This window comes from Lynx rufus, unplaced genomic scaffold (assembly GCF_022079265.1).
Source record: "Lynx rufus isolate CCGP_SWC_20201006 ecotype Redwood Valley unplaced genomic scaffold, mLynRuf1.p SCAF_25, whole genome shotgun sequence".
Classification (NCBI taxonomy): domain Eukaryota; kingdom Metazoa; phylum Chordata; class Mammalia; order Carnivora; family Felidae; genus Lynx; species Lynx rufus.
The window spans coordinates 15,170,794-15,183,306 of NW_025814840.1; the positions used below are offsets into that span (position 1 = coordinate 15,170,794).

The window sequence follows — 12,513 nt, forward strand, 5'->3', positions numbered from 1 at the left end:
CGGGGCTTAGGCTGACTACTAGAACGTCCGGGGGCCAGCAGTTAATTCAGGAGAATGAAACTGTGCCAGTGCTGGGGCGGGGCGGGGTGGGGGGCGGATTACAAGGAGTGATGTGTGACAGGATCTTGTGTTACATAAACCTTTTGGTGCAGGCAGCAAAAGGGGAAAAGGCAAAAGCGCGCGTTTTGGATGGTCTCTTCTGCACGAGGATATCTTTGATTTTTCAGCCCTTCTCACCCGTGGTGAGACGATGGGGAGGAAAAGGAAGGGGCAGAGAGCAGAGCCAAGGCAGAGCGGCTGGAGGGGCTCAGGAATCCTTCCCCCCCGCAGGCGGGCCTGTGGAGGGACTCTGGGCGGGCGCTGGGCGGAGCCTCTGGAGCATCCTCTGAGCGGCCGCCTCTGAGCACCATGGGAAAATCCTTCCTCCCTCGGACATGGCGCCCACCTGCCCCGCGGCAGCAGCCGGCTCCGGCGCCGCGGTTCGCGGGTCCGGGCAGGAGAGCAGCTCGAGCTTCAGTCGCGGGGCGGAAGGGGGGGGAGGGGGCGGCGGCAGCGGTGGCGGCGGTGGCGCCGCCCGCGGGCCTGGGTGTTAGAGCCGAGGGCGCCCGGGGACCGGCGGGCGGAGCGCAGCGGGGCGCCGCCGGCCCCGGGGCGCAGCAGGCATGGTGTCCCAGGCGCTGCAGCTGCTCCGGCAGGGCGTGTGGGCCGCGCTCACCGGCGGCTGGTACCACGACCCGGAGCAGAGCAAGTTCACCAACAGCTGCCACCTCTACCTGTGGCTGTTCCTGCTGCTGCTGCCCCTGGCCTTGCACCTGGTGAGTGGGGAGGTTCGAGCCGGGGAGACGTGAGGGTGGAGGCAAGAGGGGAGAAAGCCACCCCAACCTGCGTGTCTGCCTCGTGATGGCAAGGGCTGGCAGCGATTCTGAAGGGATGGGATGAAGAAGTATAAACGTACCGTTAGAAGATAAATAAGTCACGGGGTGCAATGTACGGCGTGGGGAACACAGTCGGTAATATTGTATTAACTTTGTAAGGTGACAGACGGTAACTGGACTTGCCGCGGTGACGGTTTCGCAATGTATACAGATGTCGAATCGCTCTGTTATACACCACGAACTAATATAGCATTGTACGTCAGTTATACCTCAATTGAAAAGAGAAAAGGTGGAATGAGGACGGCCCTCGGGATTTGGGGACAGAGGAAGTACAGGGAAAGGGGGACAGGGACTCGGCAGGAAAAGAAGTCGAAAGGACTTTGGGGGCTCTGGGACTCATTAAGAATTGATGCTGACTGTCAGGATGAGTCAGACTCTGCTTGTGGCTGGGGGATGTTGAACCTGTTTTGTAGGTGGAAAATCCTAGGCCTTCTGGCTGGTTAGCTGGGCATGATGGCCAAAATGCAAAATGAAATGTTAAAAACAAACCTATTTCAGTTGTTGATCTTCTAATCCCCCTCCCCTCCTTTCCCGTTTTGCTTTGAGAAGGCAGGTTCAATGATCAAGTACTCAACTTTCGATTTCCACACCATTATGTAAAGAAATCTATAGGAAGATATATTACTGGGTAAATCTAATGTAGTTTATGCTAAGCATTACAGTACCTAGTTGGGGCTTGCCACTTTAATAGGTTACCGTAATTGAGCGCCTGCAGAATAACTACATCATGACCTTCTTGGGTAAATTAAATATACCTAATTGAAACAATGTTTCAATCTGAAGAGAAACTGTACAGATAAAGAGTTCCATGTCTTATTCAATGTTCTGTGCCAAGGATCTAATTTTGATAGCTCTGTTGAAAGACTTTATTCCTAAAATGAAATTTAATCATCTTCTCCCCTGCAAAAATTTTCAGTGAGTTTGCACAGCTGATGAATTCCAAGTTCAACATTAGAGGCTGTCCATGATCTGGTTCCTGTTTTCCTCTTTCTGGCGGTTTATCCAGAGGGTCAGAATTCTAACTCTGAAATCAGGCTCCCTGAGTTAAATTTTGGGTCCACCTCTTACCAGTACTATGACCTTGGGGAAGTCGCTTACATTATCTTATTTTTCATTTTCTTAGCTGTAAAATGAGAAAATACTACCAGATGGACGGTGTTGTTCAGGGGCTTAAATGAGACACTGCACATACAGCCATCCATCTGTCTGGCTTGACCCAGGAATGGACACAGGCCTGTTTTAAATTTCTGTTTTGCTGCAGAGTAGCTGCTTGGCGTGATGTTTAACCTATCTAAACCTTAGCTTCTCAGCCTTAAAATGGATGTGATAATGATCATGTCTCAGGAAAAGCAAGTAAATTTTTGTATAAAAGGCATTGAGATGCAGAGGCTGATCCATGGATGCCCTTCAACATGTTAAGGTTCCTTCTTCTTCTGTGACCTTGTTCATCGTTTTTCCCTGGCCCGTAGGTCTTGATGTTTTCTCTTTGCCTGGAGGGGCAGCGTAGCTGGGTGATGAGGAACACAAACTTGGGTTCAATCTGGGTTCTTGTGCTTACCAGCTCTGTGAGCTTGAGCAAGCTCGAGCTTTCTGGTGTGTAAAGCAAGGATAATAGTACCCCCCTTATAGGGCAAATATGAGGGTTGATTGAATGAATGAATGAAAGTGCTTCTCAGTACCTGGCACATAGTGACTGTTCAATATGAGCTGGGCTTCCTCCCCCTCCCCCTGCCCTTTTCTCATCATTTACTTTCCATAATCTCTCCATCCTTCTCTGTCTCAGTTTCCCTGATTTCCATTCAGCTAGAATTAACTTCTCTTCTCTCTTGCCTTTACCCCATTCTGAATTTACTGTTGGTACAATAGCACAGTTTGAATTCTGCTTTGCACTTAGTTGCTGGAACATGTACCTCTGCTTCTAGATCATGGGTTTTGATTTTGTCGATTCATCTTGCTTTTTCACAGTGCATCTAGCAAAGTGTCCTGCATTTGGTTAACCGTGATCTCATGTATAATAAACTTGTGGCAATAAAATCAACCTGTATCTTTCTGTTCCATCCAACATTATATTGTCTACCTCACTGTATATTTTCAGTATTTCTGAAAATTAAAGCAATATATATTTCACCTCTAATTCCACTCCTCAGCAACAACCACATTTACATGTAATGCATATTTCTATAGATTTTTTTTTAGGTATGTGGGCTCATTTTTACATAACTCCTTATAAGATTTGATGTGTGCCTGTGATCAGAATCTTTAATTTCTATCTAATTATGCTTTCTTGAGTAGCTTGATTCTAACTGGTATTTGTAAATAGGAAATTGCCCTTAATTAAGTTCCTCTTTAATGCTATTTTAAAATAATTTTTTTTTTGGCTAGATCTCAAGAGTTTAGGAAGTAAAAAACTGATACCTTAAATCATTTTACTCTTATATTGGATTTTTTGGATCAGACCAGTTATACCAAAATTTTTGTATCTTTTTGCCAGTGTGCTTTGACCTATTATAGAATAATTTTATGTGAATGCATTTGTTGTCCTGCTACTTTTTAAATGTATCCTATCTTTTAAAAAAATGCAGGTTATCCCTTTGTTTCTCTGGTCTTCTGGTCTCTGAATGTGACCTTAGCAATAAAAGACCCTCCTTCCTCAGCAGAGGGTTCTGTGCTACTAAGTCTTGAGGTTTAAATATATTCTTCTGAGCTTCAGGGCTGCCTGGGGTTGCTAACATCTTTTTCAGTTTTTTCCGCTTACGGGAACTTAGTCCAAAAAAACTACCTGACTGCTCACTGATAGCAGGGGCTTATTTGAAGTTCTGTTATTTAAGGGGCCCTGAACTTTCCTGATTTTTGCAGTTTGAGTTTAAACATGTTTAACCAAGATAGTTCTACTGTAGGGAGAATCCATACCTTTCAATTTGATAGGGGCTTTGAGTATGTAAATTAAAACTTTATTATTAATTATTGAGGCAAACTTATCTCTGAGCCCTAGAGTTTCCTGAGGCCTGGTTGATAATGTGGAAAGTAGATTATTTATTAGCATTTATAAGTTATTCACATCTTTTTGGGAAATGCTAAAAAATGCACAACTATAAACACGAAGCCACTTTGGATAATTTGGAAAGAGCTTTACTTTGATTTATTACCGATCTGATTTTCTTTCGGACCAACTGAAAGATGCATTTGTCATTAGAGATATTTAAACTGTCATTTACTACACGGGGGCTTGTGCTTATTCTTGTGAGATAACAGACGGACATTCATGTGAAGCGTTAGAACAGGAATACCCTAGGCGTGATGCTGACCCTGTTCTGGCGACACTAGGCTAGTGTCCAAAGGCATCCCTGCTCTACCCCCTACGAATTGTGTGTGTGCAAGTCACTTCGCTTCTCCAAGCCTCAGTTTCAGCCTCTGTAATAGGGGGAGTATGGGTTTCATTTGATAGATTCAGCAACTGAAATCCAGAGGGGACTAGGTTACCTGCCTAAGGCCATATAGACTATAGGTGGTAAAATTCAGAATTTTCGCTGAGGTCCTGTTGTATCCCAGTCCTTGGCCTTTCCACAACACTGTGCGGCCACATCTGCTACACAGGAGAGCATCTGAACTCCCTGAAGCAGTAGGCCCTCAAAAAGTGGCCTTCTGATTATCCTGGTGGTGGTAGGACCAACGTGAGTAGAACAAGAGTTGAAGAGTGGAAAAAATGGGTTGGAAACTTGATATTCTTTAAGATCCGTTGGAGGGCAACATTGTGTATGATTTTCACACCGAAAGCCTGTCTTTTATTTTAGGACTATAGCTTTATGTTCCCTTTCCTTTTCTTTTTGCCAGACTTGCTGTTTCCAGTTCTGCTTTTTAATTTAGTGTTAGAGACTTTCTTTGGTAGGAACCACTTCATTTCTAATTGCTATGATTATCCAGTGGGATTACTTACCTGGGAATGCAAGCTGGTGCAGCCACTCTGGAAAGCAGTATGGAGGTTCCTCAAAAAACTAAAAATAGAACGACCCTACGACCCAGCAATTGCATGACTAGGCATTTATCCACGTGATACAGGTGTGCTGTTTCGAAGGGACACATGCACCCCCATGTTTCTAGCAGCACTATCAACAATAGTCAAAGTATGGAAAGAGCCCAAATGTCCATCGATGGATGAATGGATAAAGAAGATGTGATGTATACACACACACACACACACACACACACACACAGTGGAGTATTACTCGGCAGTCAAAAAGAATGAAATCTTGCCATTTGCAACCACGTGGATGGAACTGGAGGGTGTTAAGCTAAGTGAAATTAGTCAGAGAAAGACAAAAATCACATGACTTCACTCATATGAGGACTTTAAGAGACAAAACGGATGACCATAAGGGAAGGGAAACAAAAATAATATAAAAACAAGGAGGGGGACAAAACATAAGAGACTTATAAATATGGAGACCAAACAGAGGGTTACTGGAGGGGGTGTGGGAGGGGGATGGGCTAAATGGGTAAGGGGCACTAATCTACTCCTGAAATCATTGTTGCCCTAGAGGCTAACTAATTTGGATGTAAATTTTAAAAAATAAAATTAAAATAAAAAAAAAATAAAATGATTTACCCAAGACCTCTAGGCTCATAGGTGGTAGAACTCCAAGTCCGATATTCTCCCTACCACCCACTTCCGTGGCTTCCTCTCAATAAGTAGTTATAGTCGAGATTCTTCTGTGACTGTGCTGCTCACTCATGGGAATCTGACCCAATGCAACCAGGAAAGGCAGAAGGAAAGACCTCTGCAAAGGTCAGACCATGCATTGCCTGAGGCTATTGTTCTCCATTCCAGCCCCAAGAACTCTTAAGAGATCAATGAAAACATACATTGGGAAATAAAAGAGGCAGGAGAAAAATTAAAAACAAAACAAAACGAAATAAATGGGATTACCTATCATGTGCTAGTATCGCACTAGGTAGCAAGTCAGCAAACCATGCCTGCTAGGGGGTCTTGTTACACCTGGTGGGGGACTCTCCTATTGTAGTCTGTAGCCACTTGCCCATTTGGATACATAATTAGTTTTCCCTGGGTTTTCTATTTCTTTGTATCCCTCCTTCCACTCCCACTTCTAGCGTATCAAACGCCTTTGCATGAATTATGGGAAGATGGTGTGTTCAAAAAGCCACCTCTTCCTGGCTCAGGACTTGGGGACTAGACTCCGGCCCCCATTGGGTCCTGTCAGCTGGAGGCCCTTGTGCAAGATGCAGCTTGCCCAGCCTGACACAGCAGGCCTGGCCGCGTTGGCTTGGTTGTTGTTACTTTGCTGGGCTACTTCACCGGCTGCTGTTCTCAAAGGTTCCCTCTCATGGTCAGTCCTAGCGTTCATATTAGATGTCTCTGAAAGAAAGGCTTTCTTTGCTGTTGGATCACATGGACCATACTTTCTGTTTTGGTGCTTTTACCTCCGGGGGCGTATTCATTCACACATTGAGATGCATGAACCTCTGTGCGTTCCCATAACTTACTGGCATGTCTGAACTTCCTTCCTTCTGCCCTCACCTGCCTCCTGCCCTCACCTGCTTCCTGCCCTCACCTGCCTGAAACAGATTGGGGTTCAAGGTGAGGCAGCCAAATCTTGCGGATGGATGCTTAAAGGCATTCTTTCCTGGCCCTGGGCCTCCACAGAAGTGCAGACCCAAGCCTTCTGGATTTGGGCTCAACGCCATCCCATGCAGTTGTCTTCAAAATCGTGCTGTTCCCAACGGCTGTTTGGACTATGTGTGCAAAGGTCTTGGCTTCCTGGCTCCATGAGGGCTTTGTTTTCCTGGCGTAAGCCCTTGGACTAGGGATGCCCCTCCATCCCTGGGGTAGCTCAGGGCAGTCACCTTCAGTCTCTCCTGAGTGATGATTGACACCTTCTGCAAAATTCCTCCTACTCATCCTGGCCTTCTGCCACTCAGACACATGGATGTTGTGGGCGGGTTGTGTTTTGTCTCTGTGGCAAAAGGACCAGCATCTGCCTGGTCCTGGGATGTCGGCCTCTGGAGCAGCCTCCAAAAATAGTGCTTTCCCCCCCTTTCTTTCTGTTCTAGTATTTCAAGTTCATGACTAATTTTCTGGTGGTTAAATTTATGTCTCCCAGCCCACCTCCACTTCCCTGAGAGCTTTTTGAGATTTCTCCCAATTAGTACCTAGTTATATTTGGATGCCACTGTCCTCAGATATTTTTTTTCCAATTGTAATGTCTAATACTTTAATGCCCTTGGTGTTATTTATTTATTTATGTGTAGGGAAGTTTATGCTTGTCAAGTGACTGCTGTTCTCCTGATTTTAACCTCTTGGTTCCTCAGATGGTTACTTTTAAGTATTGCCCAACCATATTCCCATTTGTCTTTCCCACATCTTATAGAAGAAAAAAAATGGGCTAGTTCTTAATGGTACTCAGATTTTCCCCTTATTTTCTTTTTTTTGTTTGTTTGTTTAATGTTTATTTATTTTTGAGAGAGAGAGAGAGAGAGAGAGAGAGAGAGAGAGGACACAAGCAGGGAAGGGGCAGGGAAAGAGGGAGACACAGAATCTGAAACAGGCTCCAGGCTCTGAGCTGTCAGCACAGAGCCTGATGCAGGGCTTGAATCTGCAAACCACAAGATCATGACCTGAGCCGAAGTCAGGTGCTTAACTGACTGAACCCCCCCTGTCTCCTCTCCCTTGTTTTCTTTTGAATCTTTCCCCTGTAACATTTATTATATTATTATTATATACTATCGGAATAGGCAGTAGCAACAGCCAACGCTCACCAACCACATCTAAGGTGGGCCCTCTTGTGAGAGCTTTGCCTGCCCTCCGCCATCTTGTCCTCACAACCCAGAGAGGTGCTGCCATGATTCCCCTGTTACAGTTGATGGCATTGGCACAGAGAAGGTGGTTAACATGCATGAGGATGTGTGGCCAGTTGTGACCTAACCAGAGTGAGAGTCCCAACAGTCTGTACTCTTACCTCCCAGCCGTTGTTTCACAACATGGACATGTATGTCCTGCACGTTGGCATGAAGAGACACAAACACCGAAAATGTGCAAAAGACCATCTCACGAAAAGTTATTTTCCCTGGACTCTACTACGTCTCTACTACGTCATTCGAGAGGCTACCATCACACACAGTCTCTCGTGTGTTGTTCGGAGGATATTTTATATGCAGGCGGGTGGAGATTTGGTGTGAGGGATACTGGTCTGAATCATAAAGCAGCCTTCTTTGTCCTCTGTTGCCCATTTGGTTTGTTCTCTAGAGGGTTTGTTCTCTACTCCTAGATAAAAGCAGTTGCAATCCCCGGGATTTCAGCTCGCAAGTAATAAAAGTCCAACTAATAAAAAATAAAAGCTTGGGGCGCCTGGGTGGCGCAGTCGGTTAAGCGTCCGACTTCAGCCAGGTCACGATCTCGCGGTCCGGGAGTTCGAGCCCCGCGTCGGGCTCTGGGCTGATGGCTCGGAGCCTGGAGCCTGTTTCCGATTCTGTGTCTCCCTCTCTCTCTGCCCCTCCCCCGTTCATGCTCTGTCTCTCTCTGTCCCAAAAACAAATAAACGTTGAAAAAAAAATTAAAAAATAAATAAATAAATAAAAGTTTGACACAGACTTGACTGAGATTTCAGAATGTCCAGTTCTGTATGATAATCAAAGCTTCAACCACTCAGTCATTTCTACGGGCAGGAATGGGTACAAGGAAGGAGGGCTGTTTCCCACTACTCCTCCCTCACGTGTTGGTCGATGTTTCTGATGTCTTTAGTCTCGATGAGCAGGAAAGCTCTTTGTTGACTGGCACAGTGGTAGGCCGGCTCTGGGACAAGGATGCACGTGTCCCCAGCTGAACCTCTCTGGCGAGGCCCTTCCCCATGTCCTTCACAGACCCTGTTCTCCGTGCCGGTATTTTGTCCCTTGCAGTTCCACGAGGAGAGCTGCCTCATCTCTGTCCCGCCTCCACAGTTTCTCAGAATGGGAAGTCCACCCCAGTGACTTCTGCAGGGCCTTTCTACGCTGGCAGCCCTTTTGGACGTTATCTAAAGCAAACTCTTGCAGGCTCGAAATCATAGCCTCCTATGATTTCTCCTAGGCCCTCTCCCAACAGACTCTGGGAGGGAAGGCCAACCTCAAGCGTAGGAACATCCCCCTCGTCCCTGATCAGAGCAGCGAGCCAACTGGTCTCTCATCTTTTAGCTCTTCTGGGAAGGAGTCAGACACCAGTCTACTGTGCTTCCCACTCCCCCACCCAGATTGTGGGGGACCCACACTAAGTCTCTGAGTGGTCCCACTGAAGCCTTTCTGTCTTGATTATGGCAGGCAGAGATACAGGACTCACGGAATACCAATGTTCCCTCCAAATATCTTCACAAATCCTCTCATTCCAGATTGTATTGCACCCTCATTTTGAGGGAGAGATTTTGGAGTCCTCTCATTCATTTTCACGACCCATTTAGAAGTTTCTAGATTGACCCAGAAATTGGTTGGAATCTTAATTTCTCTTCTATCTTGGCTTTTTGGTCAACACTTCCAAATGAATATTTTGTTGTATACATAATGCAGTCATTTGTGTGTACGTATTCTTGTTTTCCCACTTCATGGAACATCTTGGAGATTGGTACAAAAAAGCTGCATCATTATTTTTAATGTTTACATAGTTTGAGTAAAGGGTAATTTGTTCAACCTGTCCCTTAGGAAGAATACTTAGGTTTTCATATGATCTTTAACCTAATGCAAGTATTTGGCTATTTGTATTAAGTTTCATTGAGTATTTGAACACATGTGCACTCATCAGGATGTGCTAGTTTGTGCCGATGTAATAAATAACCTTAAAATCTCTTTGGCTTTATCGAGTTTGCTTTTTATTCGCGTTATATGTCCAACATGATCAGTAGGGGGTGGGGGACATGGTTAGCTGGGGGTCCTGCTCGTTGGAAGCATGTAGGCACCTAGGCTAATAGAACCTCCATTTTGGGTTGGCTGGGGGTCTGCTCACCCTGGCTGATTATTGCCAGTCACCGTGATGGAGGGAGAGAGAGTGAGGGTCAGGCGGTAGCTTTTGAAGCTCCTTCCTGGAAATGGCAAATACTTGCGCACTCAGATTTCTTGGTCAGGGCAAGTTGCATGGCCACACCCAACTCCAGAGGGAGAGGAAAGAGCAGTTGTATCATGTGTCCAGGAAGGAATTGGACATACTTGTTGGGCAGCACTTATGTCTATGATGGCAAACTAAGTGCCAGGGTTCTGATGGATTTGGGGAAAACAACAGGCAGAAGATAGATTGGTATTTCTCCTCATGAAGTTAGCAGATAAATGTTAATAGACATAAATAGAACAATGACAATTGTTATTATATGGCAAGTACAAGATGTTATATATAGTAAAGATGGGAGACCCTATCCTGACTTTGGTATTTAGGGAGGGCTTCCCCGAGGAAATGACTTCTGATCTGAGATTTGACAAATGCCTAAAGAGTTAGCCAAGCAAAAATGGGTAGACCATGAGGAGTTTGAGTGTATAATTCTCAGTACAGTGAGACACATGGATGCTGGGTTTTTTGTTTTGTTTGTTTGGTTTGGGGTGTGTGTGTGTGTGTGTGTGTGTGTGTGTGTGTGTGTGTTTTGGGTCAAATGGATATGATTTTTTTATTACCCAATTTTTATTTTTGAAAAATTTCTTGTGCATAAAAAAGTTGCAGAAATAGTGAATGAAAATATTTACCCTTCACTTAGATTCACCAGTTCTGAATATTTTCCGACATTGGCTTCATCGCTCTCTTTATATGTTTATATAGTTTTGGTTCTGCTGTATCATTTCAGAATAAGTTGCAGGCATCGAGACCTTTTCTTCCTAAAAACATCAGCTGGTATGTCTTAAGGCAAAGGACATTCTCCCACACAGTTAACGCATGCAAAAGAAGTTTTATTGCTGTAATGCTGTTATCTAACGTATAATTCCGATCCAGTCTCCTGTGTTCCCAGTGGTGCCCTACATAACTAGGGATTTCTGTTTTGTTTTTCTGGGACCAAAATTTAATCAAGGATCATACATTGCTTCTAGTTTTCACGTCTCATAATTGCACTTTGTTCCAGAAGGAGTTCTTCCAGCCCTTTTGTTTTCTTTGGTGGCATTGAAAGTTGTTTTGCAGAATGTTCCTTAATTTAGATATTTTGGATCATTTCTCGAGATTAGATGTGTGATTATGCTTACTTTGGCATGAAATCTGCATAAGTAACGCATCCTTGTCCTGAATAACATTGTAGGCTCGCTTGTGATATCATCCCCCCCACTGTCGGGGCTGTTAAGTGTGGTCACTGGTTAGGGTGGTATCGCCTACATTTCTCTATTATAAAGGTACCTATTTTCCCCTTTGTATTTAATAAGTTACCTGTGAGGGGAAACCTAGAGGCTGTATATAGTACTGTGTTCCCCCAAAACTGTCACTTAATGATAGTAACGTAAATTAATTCTTGCCTAAAACAATTATTGCAATGGTGGATGCAAAATAGTGATTTTCTATTTATTGGTATTCTTCTGTAAAGAAAACCTTTCCCTTTTTCCCCTGCCTCTGTAGTTTTGTGGTGCTGGTTAGTGCACCTAGATTCATGTTTTTTAGTTCAATGGGTTAGAATCTATTCCTATGATCATTCTTATTGATATTCAAACTACACAAAATTTGGCAAGTAAGACCCTCTTTGAGCAGTTCTTTAATCCTTTGGCTGTGTCCCCAGCAGGTTTTGAGTACTTTCTTGCTCTCTGGACCACCACGGTAGTCAGGCTTAGCTTATACTTTCCCAACCCAGCCCTGAAAAAAGCAGCCATTTTTTCTAAGGAGACTGGATCCTTTTAGTAGGGAATGGCTTCGGGAAGCAAGATTTAAGGCAACAGTCGTTGTGCTCATTACTCCTGGATTGTCTTTGCTCTGGGTCCTTCCTGTAGACAGAGCTGGGAGAGCTTAGTTATCTGTCTGTCTATCCATCCATCCATCCACCCATCTATTGAGAGTTTATTCTGAAAGTTTTAATCTGGTCCAAATCAAAGGATTCTAACTCTCCTTTACTCCTTCCATATTTGTATCTACTTTTTCCCACAAGGAGAGTTCTGGTTGCCAAACTATCATTTTTTCAGCCTTGAAATATACACAGGAAGTACTACTCCTATACCACCACCAAACAAAATCTTTTAGTAAAGTTCAAGATTCTTTTAGTTATTATTATTTTTTTTATTTTTTTAATTTATTATTATTTTTTTACATTTATTTATTTTTGAGAGACAGAGCACAAGCGGGGAAGGGGCAGAGAGAGAGGGAGACACAGAATCCGAAGCAGGCTCCAGGCTCTAAGCTGTCAGCACAGAGCCCCACATGGGGCTCGAACTCACAAACCGTGAGATCATGACCTGAGCCGAAGTCGGACGCTTAACCTACTGAACCACCCAGGCGCCCCTATTATTATTATTTTTTAAAGAATACACCAATAATGTGCTGTGAGTGTATTGTGTTCTAAAGTTACTTGGATTAATTCTTTGAAAAAAAATTTTTTAATTGAGGTTTAAAATTATATTAGTTTTAGGTGTACAACATAATGATTCAATA

General features: G+C 44.2%; 1 protein-coding gene across 1 annotated transcript in view; it reads left to right on the forward strand.

Moving 5' to 3' along the window:
• Positions 1-662: 662 nt before the first annotated feature.
• Positions 663-12,513, forward strand: part of PCNX2 (pecanex 2) — a 300,801-nt gene continuing 288,950 nt past the window's right edge. The window contains exon 1 of the mRNA XM_047088754.1: positions 663-815. Coding sequence (XP_046944710.1) covers positions 663-815 — 153 coding nt within the window. The remainder of the gene's footprint in view (positions 816-12,513) is intronic.